A 27212-nucleotide genomic window follows, 5' to 3' on the forward strand; every position below is an offset into this window, starting at 1 on the left:
TTTTGGTTGCATGAAAACCAGGTGTATTGCCGAACAGAGCCTCATGTAGGCTGACAGGCCGTATACGGGCTATCAAATAGCCAATCACAGCCCTTATTTGGCATCCCCAGGAACTTTTTTCATGCTTGTGTTGCTCCCCAACTCTGTTTACACTTGAATGTGGCTCCCAAGTAAAAAAGGTTGGGGACCCCTGCTCTACATCATACTAAAAGTTAACTCAACGACAAACAATGGATAGCTACTGAACCCACTCTCCAATTCTATACCCCCAAAAATCAGCATTGGTTGCCATCTATTAAAATACTATTAGCTGAAACAAAAGAGCCAGTGCCATAACATGTTAAATGGTCTGTGTATGTTTATTTAAAAGATGTTTGCTTGTTGTATATACAGGACAAATCACATCATTTTAAGTTCTTCATCATAAACATAGAAATTAAAACACACAGTTTGTTCCCAATGTTCAGACCTAAGCTTTACATCTTGCCCCCAATAAGCCCCCCCACTGCCCAAATCACAAAGCTGAGATTCTCCAGGCGCAGTATTCAGTCCTGTTAAGCGTTTCTTGCTACCTTATTGCACTTCATCAATTTCCTACCACTCATTTGCAGCTGTATATGCGGCTTCGCTAACATTGTGTGTGATGAAAATACTAAAAAGTCTTCCTATTTACAGTAAAGAAAAGCAAAAAGAAACAACGTCCTGAGATTATTTTTTACAACCTTCATGTAGAACTGTAACCTATGGGGCTCTGGTAGCCTTTCCTTGTTATATACCGTATATACTCGAGTATAAGCCGAGTTTTTCAGCCCCCAAAATATGCTGAAAAACTCTACCTCGGCTTATACACGGGTCAAGCGCAAAAACGGTCACTGGCGTCTAAGAATAGTCACCGGCGCCTAAGAATAGTTGCCGGCACCTAAGAATAGTCGCCAGCGTCCAAGAATAGTCGCCGGCGTCCAAGAATAGTCGCCGGCGTCCAAGAATAGTCTCCAAGAATATTCACTGGCGTCCAAGAATTGTCGCCGGCGTCCAAGAATAGTCTCCAAGAATATTCGATGGTGTCCAAGAATGGTCGCCGGCATCCAAAAACGAGACGCTGGCACCTCCAATGGGAGCAGAAACCCTCAATTTTTTGATGGAAACTTACCAGAAGCTGCTGCATTTCACACCCTAGGCTTATACTCGAGTCAATAAGCTTTCCCAGTTTTTGGAGGTAAAATTAGGTACCTCGGCTTATACTCGGGACGGCTTATACTCGAGTATATACGGTAATGTTACGATCTTACGCACACACACAATTATTTGTAACCATTTTGTGTTTTTCCATATGAACACAAAACTCATGTCCACTAAACAGTTTGGTTAGTTTCACCATTAATACTTACACTATGCATCTTCAGTAACGAAAATATACCTTTAAATGTCTAAAAATGTGTAAGAGCAGTAAAAAGTGTAGCTCTTTGTGCTCTTCCTATTTTGGTCAAACATTTAGTTAACTAATCTACATTTTGGCAAAAAAAAAGAAGCGTTTTATTCTAGCCGCATATATATTTATATATATATATTCCTTCTGAAGTCTTTAGTAATTAGCCCACAATATCAGGAACAGATAGGAACCACAAGCCTTTCTACTGAGCTCAATGTAAGTGCCTGAAATGATCGCTTGCTACTAAAGTTATTACAAAGGCAAACAAGCTCCCTACATAGGTACATTATTACCTAAACTGTTTAGCCTTAAAGTTACGCTGCCCTAAAATATAATTTAAATCAATTATTTATATAGAACTCTCTATGGATATTATCTTCGTGGTGATCATCAAAATGTTACAGGTGTTTTTAAAATATTTTCTAAATGTGCAGATTGTTTGTAATCAAGTTAAAAACAAAAGTCAAGTAGAATTTAAAAGAAAAACAGATTTCAGCAGCAGAACATATATATATATCTATATATTATTTACATATTCATTCATCTTTCCTAGTTAGGCTTCATTAAGGCATCAGTGCGTCGGGGCAGAATAACCCCCCCCCCAAAATAAATAGAAACCGATAAACGCATTGTGATTGTAGTGGCACATGTAACTTCTCATTGCACATCCCAGTTTTTATACATTTTTCTTTAACCACTTAAGTGCCAGTGCAGAATAATAGATCATAGGGCCACAAACCCATTTGAAGTTTCCCACTGTACAGAAAGAAATATTAAAGCACAACTTTTACATCAGTTTTGAGGAGGTCATTAAGGGTGCTGAAACGATCTGGCAATATTCTCATTTTGACTGTGCCGTCTGCTCCACAAGAGAAGATGTGATTGGCTGGTCCAGTCTCTATTTGCATCACTCCAGTTCCGATGTTCCTGAAGATAGACTGGCGAGCGTGCTCATTTATGAAAGTGTGCATCAAATTTAAAGTCGTCAGACTCCACACCTAGAATAAGCACATAATACAGTATTAGAACGGAGTAATACTTAAAGGACCAGTAACATCAAAAAATTTTTTTAAAAAAATTCGTTAGTACACAACGAAAAAAAACACATACACAAATTATACTTTAAAAAAGCAAAGTCTTTATTAAGAAATAACTTACAGAAACTCTGCTTCCTGTCTTCTACAGAAACGGCGAAAGGGCGACCATCCATTGAGCGGTGCTTGATTTCTCCTCCCTGGCTCTCTGCTGCTGGATCCTTCAGCTGCCACATTCTGTGCTTTCTGTAGTGCAGCGGCGCTTCCAGCAGGAACTTGAGGCGGATCTGCGGTGCCGGTGTTCCTGTGGGCCATGATCTCTCTATCACTGCTGTAATAGCTCAGGCCCTACAAGATCCCCCTCCGCCCGGGGAGGTGAGTCCTGGTCAGTTCCCTGTAGGGCGGCTGTGTGGCAAGGGACAGTTTGCTGGGACAACCGGTAGTGCGCCCTCGCAGCTGCGCACACCCGCTGCAACTGTTTCTCTCTGGCGCTTCGCAGCTACCGACAAAACTACAAGTCCCACCATGCATCCGTCCCATCTGCTTCTCCGAAAGCATTACCGGCAGTGGGACGCAGGGACTTGTAGTCAGCTGGATGCAGAGCCCCGCAGCTCAGCAGTGCCTGAGCTGTTACAGCAATGAGAGTTTTGTCGGGACTGACCAGGACTCACCTCCCCCGGCGGAGGGGGATCTTGTAGGGCCTGAGCTGTTACAGCAGTGATAGAGAGATCATGGCCCACAGGAACACCGGCACCGCAGATCCGCCTCAAGTTCCTGCTGGAAGCGCCGCTGCACTACAGAAAGCACAGAATGTGGCAGCTGAAGGATCCAGCAGCAGAGAGCCAGGGAGGAGAAATCAAGCACCGCTCAATGGATGGTCGCCCTTTCGCCGTTTCTGTAGAAGACAGGAAGCAGAGTTTCTGTAAGTTATTTCTTAATAAAGACTTTGCTTTTTTAAAGTATAATTTGTGTATGTGTTTTTTTTCGTTGTGTACTAACGAATTTTTTTAAAATTTTTTTTGATGTTACTGGTCCTTTAACTTGAATAACATTTACCAATACTCTAGAACAGGGATCCCTTACAGTATGTTGCTCAGCAACCCCTTGGATGTTGCTCCCAGTGAGAAGGTACTTATTTTTAAATTCTATGGAGGCAAGTTTTAGTTGCATAAAACAGTGAGGATCAGTTATCAACACTGGGCAAATTTGCCCATGGGCAGTAACCCATGGCAACCAATCAATTTGCTACATTCATTGTTCTACTTGGGGCTGGCTTTAAATAGCTATTCTCTGATTGGTTACTATTGGTAACTGCCCATGCACAAATTTGCCGAGTGTTGATTAATGAGCACCAATGTGTAGTGCCAAACAGAACTTCTTGTAGGCTGACAGTCCACATAGGGGCTACTAATAGCCTATCACAGTCCTCATTTGGCACCCCCAGGATGTGTTGCTCCCCAACTTTCTTTACATTTGAATGTGGCTCACAGCTACAAAAGGTCGGGAACCCTGCTCTAGAAAATAACTTGGACAGTTTTTTTTATTCCTTTACATTTTCTCACTTTTAGGTACTGCCTTCAACCTGTGATTGGTGGGAGTGTGTTTACACATTTAAACGTAACTGTGTTCAACCTTTTATTTATTAGGGATGCACCCAAGAGCAAGGAACATATGCATCTTTGACCCCTTTTATAATGAAAAGGAGAAAATCATTTAAGATGAAGGCACTACAATGCCATAAATCATCCAACTGTATTTTTAATGGTTAAAGGAAAACTAGACCCCCAAAATTAATACTTAAGCAACAGATTTATATCATATTAAGTGGCATATTAAAGAATCTTATCAAACTGGCCTATATATTTAAGTAAATATTGCATCTCTTGCCTTGAGCCACCATTTTGTGATGGTCTGTGTTCTGCCTCAGAGATCACCTGACCAGAAATACTACAGCTCTAACTGTAACAGGAAGAAGTGTGGAAGCAAAAGACAGAACTGTCTGTTAATTGGCTCATGTGACCTAACATGTATGGTATGTTTGTGTGCACAGTGAAACGTATGATCCCAGGAGGTGGCCCTTATTTTTTAAAATGGCAATTTTGTATACTACTAAAAAAGTATATTATTATGAAAATGGTTTATTTACATGTAGCAGGATTTTACATATGAGCTGTTTTATACAATATCTTTTTATAGAGACCTGCATTGTTTGGGGGGTATAGTTTTCCTTTAAGGATCACCCAATGCAAATCATGCACTTAAGACCTGAGTGGAGCACAGGTAGGTTGAATGGATGAACCCCACTGAGGTTTATCCCCCACAAAAACTGAGGTAAATGCTGACTTTGTGGTTTGAAAGGTCCAGCAATAGCAGAAAATGAAAATGTTTCAATACATTCTATCATGACTGCCAGCATTAGACATATTCCACATCTATACTGACATGACTTGTTACTGGAAACCAGTCTATAATGTCTTCATCAAATTCCTATGGGGCCAATCAGACATTTATAAGATGAGCAATACTGACCATCTGTTAACCAGAAATCCGTTATCCATAAAGCTCTGAGTTACAGAAAGGCCATCTCCCATAGACTCCATTTATCCAAATGATTAAAAGTTATTGCTTTTTTCTCTGTAATAATAAAACAGCTGCACTTGATCCCAACTAAGATATAATTATTCCTTATTGGAAGCAAAACCAGCCTATTGGGTTTATTTAACGTTTACATGATTTTCTAGTAGACTTAAGGCATGAATATCTAAGTTATGGAAAGATCCATTATCTGAAAAAAACCCAGGTCCCGAGCATTCTGCATAACAGGTCCCATACCTGTACAAGACGGTAGATTACAGTGTGATTAGATGCTTTTTACTAACTAAAAAAAGAAGAAATGAAGTAGTAAGGAAAGATCACCTTAATGTTGCCCTCGGCTGATCCGGTAATAAAGTATTCCTCTGTTGTATCAACGGCAATCGCTTTAACAGCAGAATCGTGGCTCTGAAAGTGATGTTTCTGTACTCTTTGTCGGAGGTCAAACAGACTGGTAAATCCTTTTCTTCCCCCAGATATTAACAGCTGCTGTTTTGGGGCGTAGGCAATTACAGTAGCCCCACTATCATGGCACATGAATGCTACCAGGGAAAATAAGAAAAAACTCAATTAGAACGAAATATGGCTTGAGATCGAAGTTGTATGTATGGATATATATATATATATATATATATATATATATATATATATATATATATATATATAAATATATATATATATATATATATATACACATACATATATATATATATACATACACAGTGTGTGAAAAACTATTTGCCCCCTTCCTGATTTCTTATTCTTTTGCATGTTTGTCACACAAAATGTTTCTGATCATCAAACACATTTAACTATTAGTCAAAGATAACACAAGTAAACACAAAATGCAGTTTTTAAATGAGGGTTTTATTTAGGGAGAAAATAAATCCAAACCTGTGTGAAAAAGTAATTGCCCCCTGAACCTAATAACTGGTTGGGCCACCCTTAGCAGCAATAACTGCAATCAAGTGTTTGCGATAACTTGCAACGAGTCTTTTACAGCGCTCTGGAGGAATTTTGGCCCACTCATCTTTGCAGAATTGTTGTAATTCAGCTTTATTTGAGGGTTTTATAGCATGAACCGCCTTTTTAAGGTCATGCCACAACATCTCAATAGGATTCAGGTCAGGACTTTGACTAGGCCACTCCAAAGTCTTCATTTTGTTTTTCTTCAGCCATTCAGAGGTGGATTTGCTGTGTGTTTTGGGTCATTGTCCTGCTGCAGCACCCAAGATCGCTTCAGCTTGAGTTGACGAACAGATGGCCGGACATTCTCCTTCAGGATTTTTGGTAGACAGTAGAATTCATGGTTCCATTTATCACAGCAAGTCTTCCAGGTCCTGAAGCAGCAAAACAACCCCAGACCATCACACTACCACCACCATATTTTACTGTTGGTATGATGTTCTTTTTCTGAAATGCTGTGTTACTTTTACGCCAGATGTAACGGGACCCGCACCTTCCAAAAAGTTCAACTTTTGTCTCGTCGGTCCACAAGGTATTTTCCCAAAAGTCTTAGCAATCATTGAGATGTTTTTTAGCAAAATTGAGACGAGCCTTAATGTTCTTTTTGCTTAAAAGTGGTTTGCGCCTTGGAAATCTGCCATGCAGGCCGTTTTTTCCCAGTCTCTTTCTTATGGTGGAGTCGTGAACACTGACCTTAATTGAGGCAAGTGAGGCCTGCAGTTCTTTAGATGTTGTCCTGGGGTCTTTTGTGGCCTCTCGGATGAGTTGTCTCTGGGCTCTTGGGGTAATTTTGGTCGGCCGGCCACTCCTGGGAAGGTCACCACTGTTCCATGTTTTTGCCATTTGTGGATAATGGCTCTCACTGTGATTCGCTGGAGTCCCAAAGCTTTAGAAATGGCTTTATAACCTTTGAAATTGAACTCAGGTGTGATAAACCACAGTTAAGTTATTTTTAACAAGGGGGGCAATCACTTTTTCACACAGGCCCATGTAGATTTGGAGTTTTTTTCTCCCTTAATAACGTAAACCTTCATTTAAAAACTGCATTTTGTGTTCAATTATGTTATCTTTGACTAATAGTTACTGGTTTTTTGATGAGCAGAAACATTTAAGTGTGACAAACATGCAAAAGAATAAGAAATCAGGAAGGGGGCAAATAGTTTTTCACACACTATATATATATATATATATATATATATATATATATATATATATATATATATATATATATATATATATATATATATATATATATATGGCCACAGACATGCATGCCAATTCTCAATAGGAAATATAAAGAGGAAAGAATATAAACAAAGGTTATTAAATACCTATCCTTTAGGCAGAAAATTCTTGCTCCTCATGCCTGCAGTGATACATGGAACTAAGAGCTGACATATTACTTGCCTTGGATTAGGCATTCCCATTACACCATGCTTTCAAATTGTAATATCACTGTATATAAATATTTTATCAATGTACCGAGCCCTAAGACTTGCCCTCAGCCTGTTTGTAAGGTTCCATTTGTTCTGGGCAATGAAGAATATGACTGGATCGTATCCCTAGCCCACTGGTAACATTAACATCTCACTCAACAATTCCATATGCACAACAGTTTTGCATTTGGGGATTATATTTTCTTACCATGAATTAAACTATTTGCAGGTGCCACCAATGTATCCCACAGGCAGATGTTTCTTTAAAAAAAAAAAGAAAAAATTACATTAATAACTAATATCTAACTTTAATGTAAGGTTGCGACATATAAGGGCACATTTACTAATACACAAATTAATCTAATTTTTTCATGAAAACAAATCCGACCAAACTCCCTTCCATGATTTTAGCACATTTATCAATTAATTATGCACCGAATATAGGATGCGGTTCGGGATTCTGCCTTTTTCAGCAGGATTCGGCCGAATCCTTTTGCCTGGCCCAACCAAATCCAAATTTGCATATGCAAATTAGGGCAGGGGAGGGAAATCGCATGACAAATCAGAGAAGGGAAAAATGTTTTCCCTTTCCCACCCCTAATTTGCATATGCAAATGAGGATTTGGTTCAGTATTCTGCCGAATCTTTCGCAAAGGATTCACAAAGTGGATTTGGTGCATCCCTATTATCAATGATTTTTCTCAAAAAAATCTGAGCACCAACAATATCGAATGGGAATTCAAATTGTACAATTGACGCTGAGAGAACTTGATTTTATAGAGTTTTCGCACTAAAAACTTGAATTTTTCGGACTATTGGACGAAAACCCCAAATCTTTCGGATTATTCAGCAGGGATCACGATGTCAAGAAACAGATGGCGTATTTTTGGATTCAGATTTTTAGCAGCTTTGGGGTAAAATTTGAATTTTCCCCCCTTGACCAGAAAAAAAATCAAGAGGTTTAATAAATGGGCTCCATAATATGTATACTTACTAATGCTTGTATGATTAAGTAAAGGCACGTGTTTTACAAGTATTGGGATTTACAAGTATTGGGTATGTCTATAAAATGAAACCCTGTAAATGGCTATTATTATTATCAATATTACCTATTATCATTTGACTGTCCTGCAGTTGCTATTAAAGATGAGGAACTGATGAAAACAAAGTCGTTGGCAGTCTTGTTATGGCACTGCCATGTCTGGAAATATCAAAGAAAAAAAAAAGATGTTTTTTTTAATGATTTGCCCATTTAATACCTGCAATGCAAAGAATGCTGAATAGTGAAGCACATACCAAGTACGGTTTAGGTGGGGTCCCAGTAGCTGCACTGTATTTCCAGTTCGTCTGATACATGCTGATATATCCATCAGCATCAAGAATTCCAAACTGCAGAAGGAAGTAAAGAATTAGGTGTAACACAAAATTCAACAATGGGTTGCTTTGTAGTGCGATTAGTGTAACATTTACACATCAAATGCACACTGTACATAAAGGATGAAGGCAAAGTCTGTCACTTGAGCCTTTATAAGCCCAATAATATTTTGAGCAGAGACCAAAAAAATTTCAATAAGTTCAGTATATAAAATATATTTCTATGGATATTCACTTTTAGGGGTCTCCTTTAAATCTTCCATTAAACTGTGGTGGATTTAATGCATCTGTTTCACAATTTTCTTTTTTTTTTAATTTTTTTTTATATATATTTTTTCCCTAATTTACATTAAAAACAAATTGTAAATTCGTCAATCTGGCTGCACTCATGCTGTGAGTACCTGACAGATCTCACCTGCTCTAATTGGTTAATCCCATAACAAGTAACTAATGACACAGCATGTTCATGTTGTTGCAGTTGGAAAAGTATCTCTAAAACTAGAAGACAGAAACAATATACTTAGGGGCAGATTTATTTAAGTGGTGGTTCACCTTTAAGTTAATTTTTATAGAATGGCAAATTGTAAGCAACTTTTCAAATGGTCTTTTTATAGTTTTGGAATTATTTGTCTTTTTCTTCTGACTCTCCGGTTTTCAAATGGGGGTCACTGACCCCATCTAAAAAACAAACGCTCTATAAAGCTACACATTTATTGTTCTTGCTGCTTTTGATTACTCATCTATCTATTCAAGTTCTCTCCTGTTCATGTTCCAGTCTCTTATTCAAATCAATGCAAGGTTGCTAGGGTAATTTGGACCCTAGCTACCAGATTGCTGCAATTGCAAACTGGAGAGCTGCTGAATAAAAAGCTAAATAACTCAAAAATAACTCAAAAATCACAAGTAATAAATTAAAATCAATTGCAAATTGTCTCAGAATATCACTCTCTACATCATACTAAAAATTAGTCAAATGTGAACAACCCCTTTAAGGGTCAAATTTGAATTTTCTAAATTTTTTTATGGTCAAAACTTTCAAATTCGAATTGTGAATTATCCAAATTCGATTCGAGTTTTAATTCAAATTCGAATTTCGATATTTATCACACTCTGGCCCTTCAGGAACTCGAATTCGACTATTCGCCACCTAAAATCTGCCGAGCTCATGTATAAGTCAATGGGAGAGGTCCTGGGATCAATTTGGACGTTACTAGTCTTCCTGACATTCGAGTTTAGTTGAATTCGTTACGAATTTGATTTGAGTCAGTAAAATCCATGAGCGTTTAAGATATACAATTTTCTTATTAAATAACCCCCAATCAAATTTTGAGTATATTCGAATTTAATAGAAATTTAATCTCTCTTAAAAACCTCATTGTGGGGAATTCACAAAAGTGTCGGTAAAAAAAGTAACCCAGAAGTGGCGGTCGACAAATTTGTAAAATGTCGTATGAACGGCAAATTCACAAAGGCAGATGTTACCATCTCTGAATGTCTCGTAAGTCTGACAATTTTCTAAAATGTCGTATATCTTTTCATCGTACAAACGACATTTACCAAGACTTTTTAAACGACAATTTGTCTGACATTTTCATTTTGGAGAGCCTAAAGTGTCTGAAAAATTGTCGGTAAAAAAAATGAGTTTACGAGTAATTCATAAAAATGGCGGGAAAAGTGGCGCCGAAAAAACCACGCCCACTTTTAACGACACTAATTTATAAGTGTCGCACATGTCGGAAAATTGGCGGAGAAGTGCTCTGTGAATTTGTCGGCTGTTGCTACGACACTTTCTACGACATTTTAAAGACATTTTTTCGTTCCCGACACTTTTGTGAATTCCCCCCATTGTGTGTGCCATGTGTTTTTCCATTCAAGTGAATGAATGTGAATTCACTGCAGGGAAGGGTGGTGTGAGCACTTTGTACTATGCGAGAGGATTGTGCTGTCAGTATCTAGTTATCAATGTGTTGGTGCAGACTTTGCTATATGGGATTTTCAGGCAAGTCTGATCAATATCAGGCCAGTATCAATTGGGCATTATCTTTTGAGCACTAGGGATGTGTGGATTCTTCAAAAGCTCGACCTCTCCATTTTTAGACCTGCCCTGCTCCATCCCGTGCAGGCGCGCTCCTATAGTCTATGGTCGCGGGCGGGGAGAGCAGGCAGAAGAACTCAACCCGAACCAGCCCAACCTGCAAAAGGTGCAACTAGGTTGGCCCAAACCCCGCAGGTATCGGGCGGCCCACACATCACTATTGAGCACCTCATACACAGGCCAATAAGTTATTGACTCAGTCTGGAGGGATGAAGTAAACAAATTTTAATGTCCTGTGTATGGCCATCTTTACTCCTGTCCAGGTTACAATTACTTTTTTTCCTCCCACACCCAATTCCTACCTAGTTGGTCACATCAGAGTCATTACCTTATTCCCCTGGTGATTGAATCGTATGCGAGTCACTCTGGAGTTTCCACCAGATCGGAAGCAAGTTATCTGCTGAGAATGGCCCCATTCAAACATTCTCACACTGCCATCCTGAGCACCGGTTAGATCTACATCAATATCAATACAATATAGACACATATTAATATGTATTAATCAACAGTTTTACTTTGTTTTTTATTAACTTTGTTTTAACTAAGATTATCTTGTTTAATACCAACGCATCAATGCCCTGTATAGCCTTAATTAAAAGGTTGAGTCTATATGGTGTATTAATTGGAAATTCTACTCTTTTGTTCTGATGAATAAACATTTGTATATGAGCCAAACCTGCACCTCTGGCTCCCAGATGCATTCCCATACATGCGTGTGCACATACATGCACAGAGTAGTCTATCATGGAATATAGAAATGCACAAGCTGGATGCGGCAGTGTCACGTGTGTGTCAGACACACAACCAGTGGGACTGGGATAGAATGAGTTTGGAAGAGTAAATGTTTTGTATATTGGTGGTAATTGAACATAGTCACAATGTAACTTTATTTTTAAAGCAGAGGTTTAATACATTTAGGCTGTCCCCTAGTGGGGCCAAAGCAATAGGAGGGGCCCTCCTTGATATGTTGTTAGGCTTGAATGTATTATTATTTGCAAATTTATACACTTCAGGAACAATAGCATTGTAACTGGTCAAACACATTTTCATATGCAGTAATTGTGGCTTGAGCTAAGACAGAGGTGCCAACATATCTAAGGGACCAAAATGTATCAAAATCACTATTAAACAGAATCAAGTTAGACATTTCAGCCTGTAAATTCTCTTACATAGTAACATAGTGAGTAGCATGGAAGCTTGGGTCAGTCTGAAGGCGTCAGTAGGTGCCCTGGAACATCACTGCTGATGTCTCTGCTATACAGATTATACAAACATTGTCTTGCTACTAAAAAGAAGCAAGTGAAACTCATCTATCAGACCTGGACTTTTTGGTAGTAACAAAGAACTGAAATGTTGACCTGAGTATTTTGGTCCATTCAATGCCCAGCTAAGGGATTCATATGGAAGAGCAACTTACAGTAAGGTAGGGTTGGGTGAGATGCCATCCTTCTGACATTATTAATAGGCTTCTTTATCATCTGTTTAGAATAAACAAGACATCAATGTAATATTCAATTCAAACAGACCTGAACAGAATGGTTACCTTAAATAACATTTTTAAAAACATTTTTGGATAAGAAAGAAATTCAGGGATATTGCCATTCAGTAAGTGTTTAGAACTAAAAACACTCAGAGGTTACTCAATCAGTGTTACACCACAATTTCAATTTAATACTTTAATAAGCCAAACTAAAAAGCATGGTGTGTTATCTAGAACATTATCTATATCATAGTCCCCCCCCAAAGCATAAAATTGCTCAATGACCCGCAGTATTTACCCACAGCATTCAGTGGCACAGTGGGCCTCCATATCTTGCATTTCTGCTTTATCAACAAGCACATTAGTTCATGCAACTTATGACCAAGTACCAGTGATTTTGCTCCCCAAGGTCACACGAAGGCAAGTACCAGTGGGGTTCACGTCCCCTTAATGATGATCCATAACCCGCATGTGCGCCAGGATCACATGGACTGCCTGAGGCCCACAGTATGCTCCATGTTTATCACAGATGATTTTTACTAGGGATGCACCGAATCCACTATTTTGGATTTGGCCGAACCCCCGAATCCTTTGTGAAAGATTCGGCCAAATACCGAACCGAATCTGAATTTGCATATGCAAATTAGAGGTGGGAAGGGGAAAACATATTTTACTTCCTTGTTTTGTGACAAAAAGTCAGACGATTTACCTCCCCGCCATTAATTTGCATATGCAAATTAGGATTCGGATTGCCCGGGCGGAATCCTGCTCAAAAAAGGCTGAATCCCAAACCGAATCCTGGATTCGGTGCATCCCTACTTTTTACCTTTCCTCTGTGCAGAATTTTTGCCTTTGTATCTAAGATGTCATCTTGCAGATTAGGTTTTTTCGTTACCCAATGAAAGTGCTCTGAACATCTTAGATATAATAGAAAAAGATAAAAACTGCTTAACAGCATCAGCAGGAGAGTGGGGCAGCCTTTGGGTCAGAAGATGTAAATATAGAGGGGACAGGGCCCAGAGGGGCCCACCAAGATATTTCCTGGCACACCAGTCCATTCTTGGAATGCACAACTAAGGTTCATTTATTTTTATTGCTTTATATGGATGGTGGCAGAATATACCATACCCATTGTGGCTAAAAATAATATATTTGCTTTGCTTATATAGTAGTGCCATAATCAGCTACCCACCACAGATGCTCCCCTTCCAGTCTGAACTCCCCCAAGCCATGGCATATTAATGGGAGTACCAGGATTACTGTGGGTATAGGGGGTTGTACCCTGCACTGCTGATAAGTCATCACGGGTATGTACAACCAGAAAATCCTCAGCCCTATAAAAAAAAAAGAAAATGAATTTATATACGAGTAATAAAATTCTACCACAGAAAAATATATACAGTAGAATCCCCATTTTAAGTTTTTCAGTGGACCAGAAAAAATCCAGGAAAATGTAAAATCAGGGAAATGTATTATGCATAATATATAGGTGGGACCACAAAACAACAATGTAAAGTGAGGGAAAATTAAGATCAGGGGATGTCAGGGGTTCTACTGTATACTGAAGAGTAGTAACATAAATACAGTAACATTTCGCAAGGTTGCCCTAGCACATGAACCCGCAAAAACAGATATTCAATTGAAGGGGTTGTTGACCTTTGAGTTAACTTTTAGTACGATGTAGAGAGCGATATCCTGAGAAAATGTGCAATTGGTCTTCATTTATTATTATTTGTAGTTTTTGGGTTATTTCGCTTTTTATACAATAGCTCTCCAGTTTGCAATGTCAGCAATCTGGTCCAAGTTACCCTAGCAACCAAGCATTAATTTGAACAATAGACTGAAATATGTATAGGAGAGGGCTTGAACAGAGAGGTGGGTAATAAAAAGTAGCAATAACAATATATTTGTAGCCTTACAGAGCATTTGGTTTTAGATGGGATCAGTGACCCCCATTGGAAAGCTGGAAGGAGAAGAAGGCAAATAATTCAAAAACTATAAGAAAAGAAATGAAGGTCAACTGAAAAGTTGCTTAGAATTAGCCATTCTATAACATACTAAAAGTGAACCATCCCTTTAACACTGAGAATAATGAAAGGACATTCTGGTGACTATGGGCTACAGTCTTGGGGCAAATTAATACCATTTTACTGTATAAGCTCAAATGATACTTATGTTTCTGCAATACAAGTGTTCTGAACTTTTGCCTCTTAAGAAAACAAAGCTAAACATCAATTACCTACAACAGTCTGTTTTATATTGTTATTACTGTTTTTGCAATACACTGTAGGAACAAAGCAATAATCTTGGGAGACTAATGTATACCCTTTATTTTCAGTTTCAAACTCATCATCAATCCAGGAATAAATCTGGGTGGCCAAGATTGCAGACACGTCCAGCTCCTGTATGTCATGGCTTGAAGCTATTGCAATGCAGTTTCTGTTAGCCTAAGGGATAAAGAAAGACAACATGTCACATCACAAGGAAGGGAATGCTAGAGAAGCCTCTGATGTAGGTTATGGAAAATCTCAACTACATAAAAGTGCTTTAAATCTCAGAATCTAACTCTAATCAGTGCGATTGTTCAGCCAACAAACAGAAGTGTCACATGGCCAGTCATTTATTGGTGTTATTGTATCACAGGCCAGAAGAGAAATACTGCCAATTCATTTTATGGCTATCCCATGAACCCCTACATATGCCAAACGGGATTTAGAAATATTTATTTTCCAGGTTTTATTTTTACCAAAAATATTTTGTACTGAAAGCCAATATCTGCAGCAACATCAGCCAGAGGCACAGTTTACTGTTAACAAATCAGTGAAATGTTTGTTTTATGCCTCAAATATGTCAATAGAAAGCCAATACAAAGGTAATGAAAAACATATTGCTTTACAAGGCTCCAATTTTATTGTTTCTTTTTATTACAGATATGGGACCTGTTAAACAGAATGATCGAAACCCTGGGGTTTTCTGGATAAGGGTCTTTCTGGAGTTTGGATCTCCATACTTTAAATCTACTAAAAATTATTTAAACTTTAAATAAACTTAATAGGATTGTTTTGCCACAGATAGTGATTTCTTAGTTGGAGTTGAATACAAGGCACTGTATATTATTTCAGAGAGGAGAAAAAAAAAAATCAAGTTTGGAAAAGTTTGCTTAAAAAGGACTCTATCATTTATCATCATTTATTTATATAGCGCTGTCAAGATAAGCAGTTGACTTGACTCTATGGGAGATGGCCTTCTCGTAATACAGAGCTTTCTGGGTAACAGGTTTCTGGATAAGAGATTCCATAGCTGTACTTTTTTTCCCTATCCTATTGACGTTCCTAAAACCACTGCCTGGTTGCTAGGGTAAGACCATAACAGCCAGACTGCTGCCGAATTTTAAGCTAATCAATTAAAACGACTACAAAGAAAGAAGAAAATACTTTTATACTTATTTAAAGGTGAACTTTAAACATCACAAAATGAAATGATGTAAATTTTGGGTATTTACATTCTAAAATACTAGAAGAAAACTCATTTCGGTTGACAATACATTTAAAATGGGTATAAACCAAAATAATTTTCAAGAAATAAAATACATAAAAGCCATTTTCTGTCACTGAATCAGGCACGACTTGATCTTCAAAACAGAACGTGTTGTGATGCACATTTGGAAAGCAGTGTTTTTATTTTGGAGGCAGTGGTGAGAACTCCTTATACCATGGGGTCATCTATTTATCCTGCCCTGTAATTTAGTATCCTAGTAACCTTAAAAAATTGCACCCTGGGGGGGGGGGCTGCCAGCATCAAGCTATTTATATGACTTACATGATTGCTTTTGATAGTGTTTTGATTGTGTTTTATTAAGAAAACAACTGTGTTATGCATAGAATGTTTACTCTTACTCTGTGTTATAGTTGTGCAGGTTTCTTAGTTAGTAATGAGAGTTAAAAGGATAAGAAATCTCAGAAGAGGCTGTGTAAAGAGAAACTATATATGAACAATAAATTAAGAGGACATTTAAAAGACGACATAGCCAATGAATCGCACGTATTTACCTTATTAACGGCAAAGGCTGTGATAATGTCGGACTCTTTGTGGATTATTCTTGCCCTGCCCCCGGTGTAGCCAGTATCCGCTTCAGTCTGGAATACAAAATTATACAAATCAAGTTGTGATGCTGCAATTTTAGATTTCTTTTATGGAGGATAATCAATAACTCAGAATAAATAACTGAAGATTACAGCAAAGCCTCTGCACTTATAAAGCATTAGAAAAATAATATACCAATGACACTTTAGAGGTTATTTACTAAGCTCCGAATACCCGAAATTCCCCGAAATCGGACTTTTAAAAAAAATCATGAATTTTTCCAATATATTAAACCCCGAGGGCTAAAAAGCCCAAATATAAAGCCACTGCATCTCAAACCTGTCGAGGTTGCATAAAAGTCAATGGGAACAGTCAGTGGCGTAACTAGATATTACCTATACCTCCTGGGCCCCCCTGCAGGCGCAGGGTCTGCTTCGTCTATAGTTACGCCCCTGGGAACAGTTGATTTTTGGTTGGTCGGTGGTTACGGACAATTTCACAATGTTTTTGGAGGAAAAATTCGGCGTTTTCGGGGAAAATTCACGAAAAAAACGTGAAATTCTGAGCTTTTCCCGCAAAGGTAATTTTCGGGAAAATGTAATAATAAGCGTGGAAAACCCGAATGGGTTAGATCGGAGTTTGTAGAAGGCGATATTGAGATAAATTCGGACCTTGATAAATAACCACCTTTGGTTGTAAATAAAGCTCAGTTTTTAATTTGTCCATAGTGTTTTACAAACCACGGTTTCTGGGACAGTCCTGCAACTGTTGAGTCTCTGCAGTATATTTTTAGGATGCTTCATTAAAGCAGAAATAAAAGGTATAAAGAGCACAGACCCAGGGTCTCAGGTAAGTGATTATAATCACGGGGGGGGGTGCCTAACATTTTCGTACCCCTAGTGATTATAATTGTTTATATTCTTCTCTAAAGTTCAGTCCCGTGCGGCTTGGAAAAAGCCATTCGAAAAACGCACTTAGTGAATCTCTTTGTTTCACATATTTTTAGAGAAGATAAAGGAGTCAGATTCGCCCAGCACTACCGCTCACACTAGAGGGTAAGGCAATTATTCTGCCAAATAGAGTATGACTGTTCAGGTTCCTCCAGGTGTCACAGTGGCACTCATACTGTATGTACTAAACATGCATATAAAATAAATACTCATAAAGCAAATTTTCTCCACTGGATCACACATTTTGCAAACGGAAAGATGTAAGTAATTGCGCATTATAGAAGAATACTGTGAGGCAGATTTATCAAGGGTCGAATTTCGAGTTTGTCTCCCATAAACTCGAAATTCGACCAATTGAAATTTATTAAAACATTAAAATTTTTCAAAGTCGGGTTAATCCTATGGACCCGAAAACTCGAATCAAATTCAGATCAAATTCGATTTGAGTTTTTCACACTCGATTCGACTTTTTTCTGTGCAAAAAAACTCAAACGTCAGGAAGGCTGCAAACGTATCCCAGAATGTCTTCCATAGGCTAAAACAGCAAAATGGCACGTTTTACGTAGATGGCGAATAGTCGAATTCAAGTTCTTAAAGGGCCAGTGTATGATTAATCTTGAAAATCGAATTAGAATTTTTTTAAAAAACTCAAATCGAATTTTAACACTTCCCTAGTCGAATTTGACAGTTTTGTCCATTAAAAACTCGAAAATTCGAATTCAAAAGCTGTTGATATAACATAGACATACATACTTACCTCAGCGGGTGATCTTTTTTTTGTAAATATGTTTCTTATAAAGGTTTCTTGGATGCACTCTTGTTTTACCAAGTATTGCCAAAGTCTCTTTACAGGTAATGTGCTTGAATGCTTTGACCTGAAGTATAAAACCCAAGGTAGAAGTAAGAATGCAGTTTGTAGCCATGCAACACAAACGTTGCACCATATTATATATGATACAAAAGATTTAGCTAGCAGGGGAAGTACATAATAGTAAGGAGCTGGGGGGAAGCTGATAAGATGTAGAAAGTGAGGAGGGAATACAACGTTGGGCAATGAAACTTGCAGAACATACAGGAGTTACACACAAGCGTCATGAATTTAATATTTGGTAACACTTGTAGATTACCCTATAATCTAGATTTATAAAACCATTACAAGACTATTACAATTAATCTCTTGAGTTTTATAGTTTTAAGCTTGTATATGGCTAAACAAAACTCCTTGGTGATTTCTAATAATCTAATGAATTACAGTAGTGAGTATCTTATCCTTTACAAACAGGAAATACAAAGTGCACAAATGTATTTGGACTGCTCTTCAGTTTGTTCCTGTCGAAAGGGTAGTCTACTACCACTATTAAATACATGGGACTTGAACGGACATTTAAAAAAGGCCCTGACATTTCAAGTACATTGAGGCCCAAACAAAAAATAAATAAAGGCTTGTTTATGGAATCTTACAGCAGCCCCTCTGATATTTGTCAGAATCTAATGATTGCCAGTCTGATGGAGATAAACTGCATTACAATCTGTTAATCAGACTGCACAATGTGGAAACCAATCTAGTATTTATTACATTAACATTACATGCCTGACAACCATTGAAGTAGAAGACACTAACTTGAAAGGGGTGTTAGTTGGCTCCAGCATTGCCTTGTGCCGTAATATAGCAGGGCCTGCTGACACAGACTCTTCCAAGACGGGTATGTTGATAAAATCTGGTGGAGGTCCATCGTATATTTCAAGTCGTCTCAACAATACTTGCTCCCATCTCTGTAAAGTCTTCATGATGGCATGGCAAAGGGGAGAATTTACAGGCAGCTCTGTAATGTGTAGCATAAACAGAAATCAGAGATCAGAGATATGAATGAAATGCACCCCTTTCTTATTGTACAGGCACGGAGAGTCCCCTTCCCATGTGTTCTTCTGTGTACCTACATCTTCTGTGTACCTACATGAATGTACACCTGAAATAAAAGAGCTCTCCAAAGAGTGAAACAATGTATGGTAACATAACATGTTCCCATGTTGAAGAACCCTGGAATATATTGTAAATTATAATGCATTCTCATTAATTCAGTCCTCAAGGTCTAAATGATACTCATTTTGTTTCTTTTCCTTACATGGGAACATTTCATGGCTTACATTATTTAACTTAAAAGCAGAAGTTACCTGAAAGTTCATGACCAGCCAAGGGGTAAAAACTCTTTAAGTTGTAGAGTACAAGCTGCACCATTGCAAGTCGCATTAAAGCCCAGCTGCAAGTGAAAGACACATTTTAGTTTGAGCATAACCTTACATTGAGGATACAAATACAATGGAGGGAATGTTGGAAATAAAAAGGTCAGAATTCTAACTCAATCTCAAAACTGTATCAACTGAGAATGGAAGAAGATGACTGAATGCACAGAAATAGCTTACAGAGACCTTGACACCTTGAAACTATTTTAACCCAACTTAACTTTGTAACAGTATATGTACGTTTGCTCTGATTGTAATAGCGGTTAAATGCCCAAATCTCTTTTGGGAGCCAACAAACAGATTACTATTATTTGGTGCCAGAACTGCACCAGATTAGCTTGTGTGGAATTGTTCATCATAAAAACTGGGTAAATAGATAGACAGTGCAAAATAAAAAATGTTTCTAATATAATTCATTAGCCAAAAATGTAATGTATAAAGGCTGAAGTGACTGGATGTCTAACATAAAGCTAGAACACTACTTCCTGCTTTGCAGATCTCTTACTGGTTATCAGTAAGACTTGAGTGGGGACCACATGGTTCATAATGGTTTGCCTTTGCATCTGATCTTCATGCTAAGGATCAATTGCAAACTTACTGAACAGTTATGTCCCATGTGGTGCCCCTTAAAGTCACTGATTAACTCAGAGTTAGAGAGCTGAAAAGCAGGAAGTTGTGTTCGGGCTACTATGATACATCCGCTCAATGCAGCCTTTGTAGATTCAATTTTTGGTTAACTTACTATATTAGAAACATTTTTTTACATCTATAAACCCAGTTTTCATTTTTACACTGAACTGTTCCCTTAAGAGATATATGATGTGTTCAATTATAAATTAATATTCAGGCTTTACTGTACCTATAAGAATTTGGATTGGAATGCTCTTGGAGCTGAACATCTGATAACGACACATCATCATCATCTTCTTCATCATCATCACTTCCTTGACTCTCATCCGAATCATATTCAAGTTTATTTTGTGTCAGAGGTGGAAAGGGCTATTAAAAAAAAGAAAATAAGTGGTCTTTGGTTGTATTAAATCAGTAATGTAATCTAATCGAACTAATAGGGTCAAATAAAGCTGCAGCATAAGCTTGGTTAAACATCTGACTTTGTCACATACAGCTCAGTCATTTTAACTTTAAGATAGCCAAGATTTGGTCTTATGTAGGCCATACTACCTGACCATCTGGGCATGTATGTCAGCATAAGGAAATGAAGCAGAAATGTACCATAGCACTTTTTCCCTTGGTTATTTGGCCAGATCAGATACTGTAGCGTTAAAGTCTATTGTGTTTGCAATCAAATCCCAATTCTTTAAACAGCAGTCATTATCCAATAGCCAGATTGACTCTGACCTGTTGTGAGCATTAGGTTAACATGTGGCTGTAAATACGCACATATGGACTGGGAAAGAATTGCTATTGTAGAGAAGTGACAGTCTCTAGACTTAAAGTCCCCAATAATGCCTTAGTAGTGGGCTGGATATTCAACCTTGCTTATACTGTATAACAACGAGCTGCTGCATTACACATTTCTAACTCAGAAAACATTTTAAATTATGTCATCACAGATAAAAATTTTGTTAATTGGTGGAATGAGAGCCTCATGCCACTCCAGCAAACATTGCTCCATCACGATAAAAGTCTGGATGGTCAAAATGAATCAATGTAATCTTACCTTTGCTATAAAATAATCCCAGATACTAAGCTCAGGAGGGATATATTTTTCCCGAAAAATGGATGACCCTTGATCAACTACAGGTGAGTCAAGATGATTTGCATTCTCCTTTGGCTGAATTTTTGTAGAAATTCTGAAGCGCTTCGATGGTCTGTCACCATCATCCAATGGAGAGGATACTGGCAAAATAACAAAAAGAAATATTACTTCAAAGACAAAAGCAGTAATGGGACTACAAGGACAGGGAAGTTATGACTGAGGTTGGGTCTGGGGGCAAAGAAAGGCAGAGGCAAGATTTAGATTTGTCCTCGACCCCATTTGTTTTTTTGCCCTGTCTCCCTGATGTCAATCACAAATTCTCTGTTCTTGAATTTGGGCTGGGGATTCACCCAAGTGAGTAGTGGAGGGCTGTTAAAACCTTGAACATGTCAGTATTCCTTTAATAGAAAGAGGTGCCCAGGAATGAGTGCTAGATATAGAATCTTTATACATTTCTGATTTTGGGTTAAGGAGTGTAGCAGCAGATATCTATACCGAGTTTAGGCTTTCAAACAATTCTCAAACGCTTAACAAGAGGCAGTGCTGCGTATTGCACCTTTTTCTGTACGTAATATGGTGGCTTACGTTTCATTAGATATGTGCTGTTAATTTTGATACAATTGGTTTCTGCACTAAACAAGTATATGTCATAGCATTATGCCCAGCCAATGCGGATTACCCCCTTCTAAGACAGTGGAAATATCAACACTGCATATGCACTGGCACTAAATACCCTAAAAAATGAGGAAAGTCCAAAGGCAATTGGAACAGAGGGATGGGGCTATGTGAGTAGTGTGTGTGTATGCCGCTCAGTGGTGTATGTATATATATATATATATAGGGTAATTTGGACCCAGTTGGAGGAGATATATATATATATATATATATATATATATATATATATATATGATGATCCCTAAGCTTAGCTACACAAAGCACAGCTGCCCAGAGCACACTGAGCATGTGCAGTGTCACTGACACACATAACAAAATCCAGTATTGCGTGCTGCTGTGGACAATTTTTTTTTCTAAAGACCAGGATCACTGCTGAAACTCTCTATGGCTAGAAATGTTATTTTATATACTAAACATGTCACGCCAGCATTCATTTCTAACTTGTAGTTCTCATTTAAAGGGGTGTTACACCTTGAAGTTAACTTTTAGTATGTTATAGAATGGCCAATTCTAATCAACTTTACAACTGATTTTTTTCATCGTTTTTGAATTTTTCTGCCTTTTTCATCCGATCTTTCCAGCTTTCAAATGGGGGTCAGCCATCAAAAAACAAATGCTCTGCAATGGTACAAATGTATTAATATTGCTACTTTTAATTACTCATCTTTCTATTCAGGCCCTCTCTTATTGAAGTCTCTCGTTCAAATCAATACATGGTTACTAGAGTAATTTGGAACACTGCTGAATGAAAAGCTACATCTACATCATACTAAAAGTTAATTCAAAGGTGAACAAACCCTTTAAATGATTACGATAATGAACATTTGTATTATATAATGTATGCCTCAGCCATTATGTTTTGGCTGCAGTTGAGTGCTTAAAAGTCACACAAATATCTGTTTTATAAAAGCACCGCTGCATTATTCATTTCTAGAGCATAGAAATATGACATTTAAGACTATAATATAGAGTACTATTAATATAGAATAAATAGCTTCTGACAATTAAATAAATTGCATGTCACCATTTATAGGTTTGACATAATTCCTTACCCATTTAAAAAAACATTCTAATCAGTCATTTACAGAACAATAAGCTTTCAAGGATAATTCCCAAATCATGGTCATCAGAACAGACTCAATTGCCTACCACTACCCAGAGCACTCAGAATCACATAAGATATCCGTTAACAACTTACCTTGGTCAGAGATGTTAATACTTATGCTGCAATGCAACATGTTCTAAGTTTTATAATTGAGATATCTGATCACCATGCACAAACTGCATGCACATGCCCAAATAATAACGCAATGGAAAGTTTAGTAATGGCAATAAAACGCTAAGAATCTGGTTTATAGATAGGGTTTGCAAAGAAGAATATATAGTCACAGCATAGGCCTTTTTTGCAAGCATAAGTGTAATGTGCTAAATGCAGTTGAGCCTCATGTCACACACAGGGACAGTAACATACTATTCGACTGTTGTCTCATAACTTAATGTCATTTGCAGGCCACATAGGACTCACCAGGCTGGTCACAAACCTACATTGTGAGGAACAACTATTAGTCTGTGCTCCTGTATTCTGCAGCTCTGTAAAATTTGGGCAACTTTTGTAAATACCAAAAAAAAAAAAAAAAAAAAAAAAAAAAATCCCATTTTTGACCATATACCCAACTAAGCCATTTGGATACACCCTAGGAAACTTGCAGTCCTTCATGGAATATTGTGGATCAGTACACTTGCAGTATAATGAAAGTTCTATTTAGTTATGAACCTAATAAATGGATCAAATAAAGAAAGAGTAGTCTGTATTTTTTGCTTGTTTCTATTTATTCACATAAGAGGAACTAAATCTCATGACTTCTCTGCCCTCTGAATACAGGTCCCAGACTTGAACCACCTTGGGTTGTTCATTCAAATACTGAAGCAATAAGGAACATTAAGGGGGTTATTTATCACAGGTCAGATTTAAGAGTTTTTTTATACCTCGAATGGGAGAAAAAAAAAAAAAAAAAGTTTCAGCGGGTTCATTAACAACCCAAAAACTCGAATCAATCAAGTTTTCGGCAAAACAAAACTCAAATCGATCAATTGCTCAAGTTTTCGTGCAAAGCCCTCAGAAAAAACAAACATATCATGAAGGCTATTAACATCTTGAAATGGTTCAAGGGACCTCTGCCATTGACTCCTACATGGCCTCGACAGCTTTTAGATGGTGTATTTTCAGATTCAAGCTATTTCCAAGGTCGGGGTTTAAAAAATCGTGTAAATGATATATATATTTTTTTTAACCCGAAAACATTTTTTGTGGAAAAACAAAACTCTATCCTTAATAAATCTGCTCCTAAGTTATAGATCTCCACAGAAACATTACCAAACAAACAAATATAGACCTTTCTGAATCTGGTTAAGGTGTAGATGTTGTAAGAACATATAATTCTAATACAGATGAAACACAAACTTTACACATTTGGCATACCTCCCAACATTTAGGATACAGAAAGAGGGACAAAAAGATTTGGCAACCGTAGCGCGCCATTTTTTGGCCACACCCATTTTTTGGCCACACCCCCTATTTACCATGTACATTTTACATAATTCGCCAGGTTATGAAAGTTTGAACACATTTCTGTGGTTTTTACATGTTATTACAGTCTTGCAAATGAAGGTGAATTGCCCTTTAAGCTTAAGTCTTAAAGGGATACTGTCATGGGAAAAAAACATTTTTTCAAAATGAATCAGTTAATAGTGCTGCTCCAGCAGAATTCTGCACTGAAATCCATTTCTCAAAAGAGCAAACAGATTTTTTTATATTCAATTTTGAAATCTGACATGGGGCTAGACATATTGTCAATTTCCCAGCTGCCCCATGTCATGTGAATTGTGCTCTGAAAACTTCAATCACTCTTTACTGCTGTACTGCAAGTTGGAGTGATATCACTCCCCTCCCTGTTCCCACCCAGCAGCCAAACAATAGAACAATGGGAAGGTAACCAGATAACAGCTCCCTAACACAAGATAACAGCTCCCTGGTAGATCTAACAACAACATTCAATAGTAAAAACCCATGTCTCACTGAGACACATTCAGTTACATTGAGAAGGAAAAAACAGCAGCCTGCCAGAAAGCATTTATCTCCTAAAGTGCAGGCACAAGTCACAAGACCAGGGGCAGCTGGGAAATTGACAAAATGTTTAGCCCCATTTTAGATTTCAAAATTGAATATAAAAAAATCTGTTTGCTCTTTTGAGAAATGGATTTCACGGCAGAATTCTGCTGGAGCAGCACTATTAACTGATGCGGTTTGAAAAAAAATCATGTTTTCCGATGACAGGATCCCTTTAAGTTCTAATCTTATTTAACTGTTACAAAAGAATGTCAAGTATCTATTTGGGGCTGTCTGCCAAGACACAATTAAGTTAGATACTGTCAAAATGCGGGACTATCCCGACTAAAACGGGACAGTTGGGAGATATAGGTCAGGTGATCCCACTGGTGTCTAATAAAAGGGCAGCCAAGTTTGGGAGTTTTACTTTGAAAGCAGCAAGTAAGTTGCAGGTAAAACTAGTCCCTTTTGTAAAATGTATAATGAAGCAATAGAATTCTTAATGAATCAGATGAAAATTGAGCATAGGACTGGCCAGATATGGGATGACTTTGACGTAGTTGGCCAGCTTAAAGGGATACTGTCATGGGAAAAAAAAAAAATTTCAAAATGAATCAGTTAATAGTGCTGCTCCAGCAGAATTCTGCACTGAAATCCATTTCTCAAAAGAGCAAACAGATTTTTTTATATTCAATTTTGAAATCTGACATGGGGCTAGACATTTTGTCAATTTCCCAGCTGCCCCATGTCATGTGACTTGTGCTCTGATAAACTTCAATCACTCTTTACTGCTGTACTGCAAGTTGGAGTGATTATCACCCCCTCCCTTTTCCCCCCAGCAGCCAAACAAAAGAACAATGGGAAGGTAACCAGATAACAGCTCCCTAACACAAGATAACAGCTGCCTGGTAGATCTAAGAACAACACTCAATCGTAAAAACCCATGTCCCACTGAGACTCCTTCAGTTACATTGAGAAGGAGAAACAGCAGCCTGCCAAAAAGCATTACTCTCCTGAAGTGCAGGCACAAGTCACATGACATGGGGCAGCTGGGAAATTGACAAAATGTCTAGCCCCATGTCAGATTTCAAAATTGAATATAAAAAAATCTGTTTGCTCTTTTGAGAAATGGATTTCAGTGCAGAATTCTGCTGGAGCAGCACTATTAACTGATTCATTTTGAGAAAAATTTTTTCTCCCATGACAGTATCCCTTTAAATATAGTGCAATATATGGACAAACAATCCCTGTTTTGTTTAAAGGGTAAGGCATTTTTCAGTAGCAGTATGCACAAAATGTCTCTGTCTTAAATATATTGATAAAGGGTTGAGCGCAGAGGAATCTTGTATTTGTCTATATGTATTTTGTGGTCACATCCTCATTGCACCCCCACCTAATGGTTTTAAAAATTAGTGGTGAGCACAACTTTCCCTTGTTTGTTATAGTTGGGAGGTATACATTTGGCTCCTTATTTTACACCATTTAAAGAGGTCACTATTTCCCATTGAATTGTATGCGGTGACACAATGTGCCTTGATGTGCTATGTGACGTCAAACCAAAGTTTGTTCCATCAGTATGTAGGAAACACACTAACAGAGAAAGAGTAGTGTGGGGAGCTTGAAGAAACAGAATAGGAAGCAAAGGAAAGAACCACAGAATGCAAAACAGAATTCTTTCTCTAAACTGTACTGTAAAACTGTTTATATGTAAAGATAAAGTTTTATTATCTTTAACAATAAGGAAGGAAACATTAAAAGCTCTGAAAGTTAGATGTCTAAGCTATGTAGCAAAATTATAGGTTGTCCTCAATTTGCAGAAACTCACATTTTTAGAAAATTAACACTGAAAACAATAATGCTATGCTGATATTGCAATTATTTTTCATCCTCTCAAAGCACAATCAGTCTGCCGAGAGGTAACTTTAGGCATTGGGCTTAGTAAGGCAATGCAAGCGCACACACTTACAGCAGCCCTGTTGTCAAGAAGATCCATGAATGTAAATTAGTCTCTCTCTAGCTCCATGCCTTTAT

The 27212-nt window shown here is 37.7% G+C and overlaps 1 protein-coding gene across 5 annotated transcripts in view; it reads right to left on the minus strand.

Annotated features, from left to right (window-relative positions):
* Positions 1–1096: 1096 nt before the first annotated feature.
* dmxl1.L (Dmx-like 1 L homeolog) overlaps positions 1097–27212 on the minus strand; it is an 86507-nt gene continuing 60391 nt past the window's right edge. For all 5 annotated transcript variants that reach the window (XM_018264259.2, XM_041568303.1, XM_041568300.1 and 2 more), the window contains 15 exons: positions 21362–21540; positions 20540–20679; positions 19612–19697; positions 19061–19262; positions 18197–18314; positions 16456–16542; positions 14732–14853; positions 13599–13740; positions 12344–12404; positions 11255–11382; positions 8754–8846; positions 8567–8658; positions 7666–7718; positions 5380–5597; positions 1097–2427 (listed from right to left, as the gene is read on the minus strand). In XM_018264259.2, the coding sequence (XP_018119748.1) occupies positions 2203–2427; positions 5380–5597; positions 7666–7718; positions 8567–8658; positions 8754–8846; positions 11255–11382; positions 12344–12404; positions 13599–13740; positions 14732–14853; positions 16456–16542; positions 18197–18314; positions 19061–19262; positions 19612–19697; positions 20540–20679; positions 21362–21540 (1946 nt within the window). In that variant the 3' untranslated portion in view covers positions 1097–2202. The remainder of the gene's footprint in view (positions 2428–5379; positions 5598–7665; positions 7719–8566; positions 8659–8753; positions 8847–11254; positions 11383–12343; positions 12405–13598; positions 13741–14731; positions 14854–16455; positions 16543–18196; positions 18315–19060; positions 19263–19611; positions 19698–20539; positions 20680–21361; positions 21541–27212) is intronic.

Source organism: Xenopus laevis, chromosome 1L (genome assembly GCF_017654675.1).
Source record: "Xenopus laevis strain J_2021 chromosome 1L, Xenopus_laevis_v10.1, whole genome shotgun sequence".
NCBI lineage: Eukaryota > Metazoa > Chordata > Amphibia > Anura > Pipidae > Xenopus > Xenopus laevis.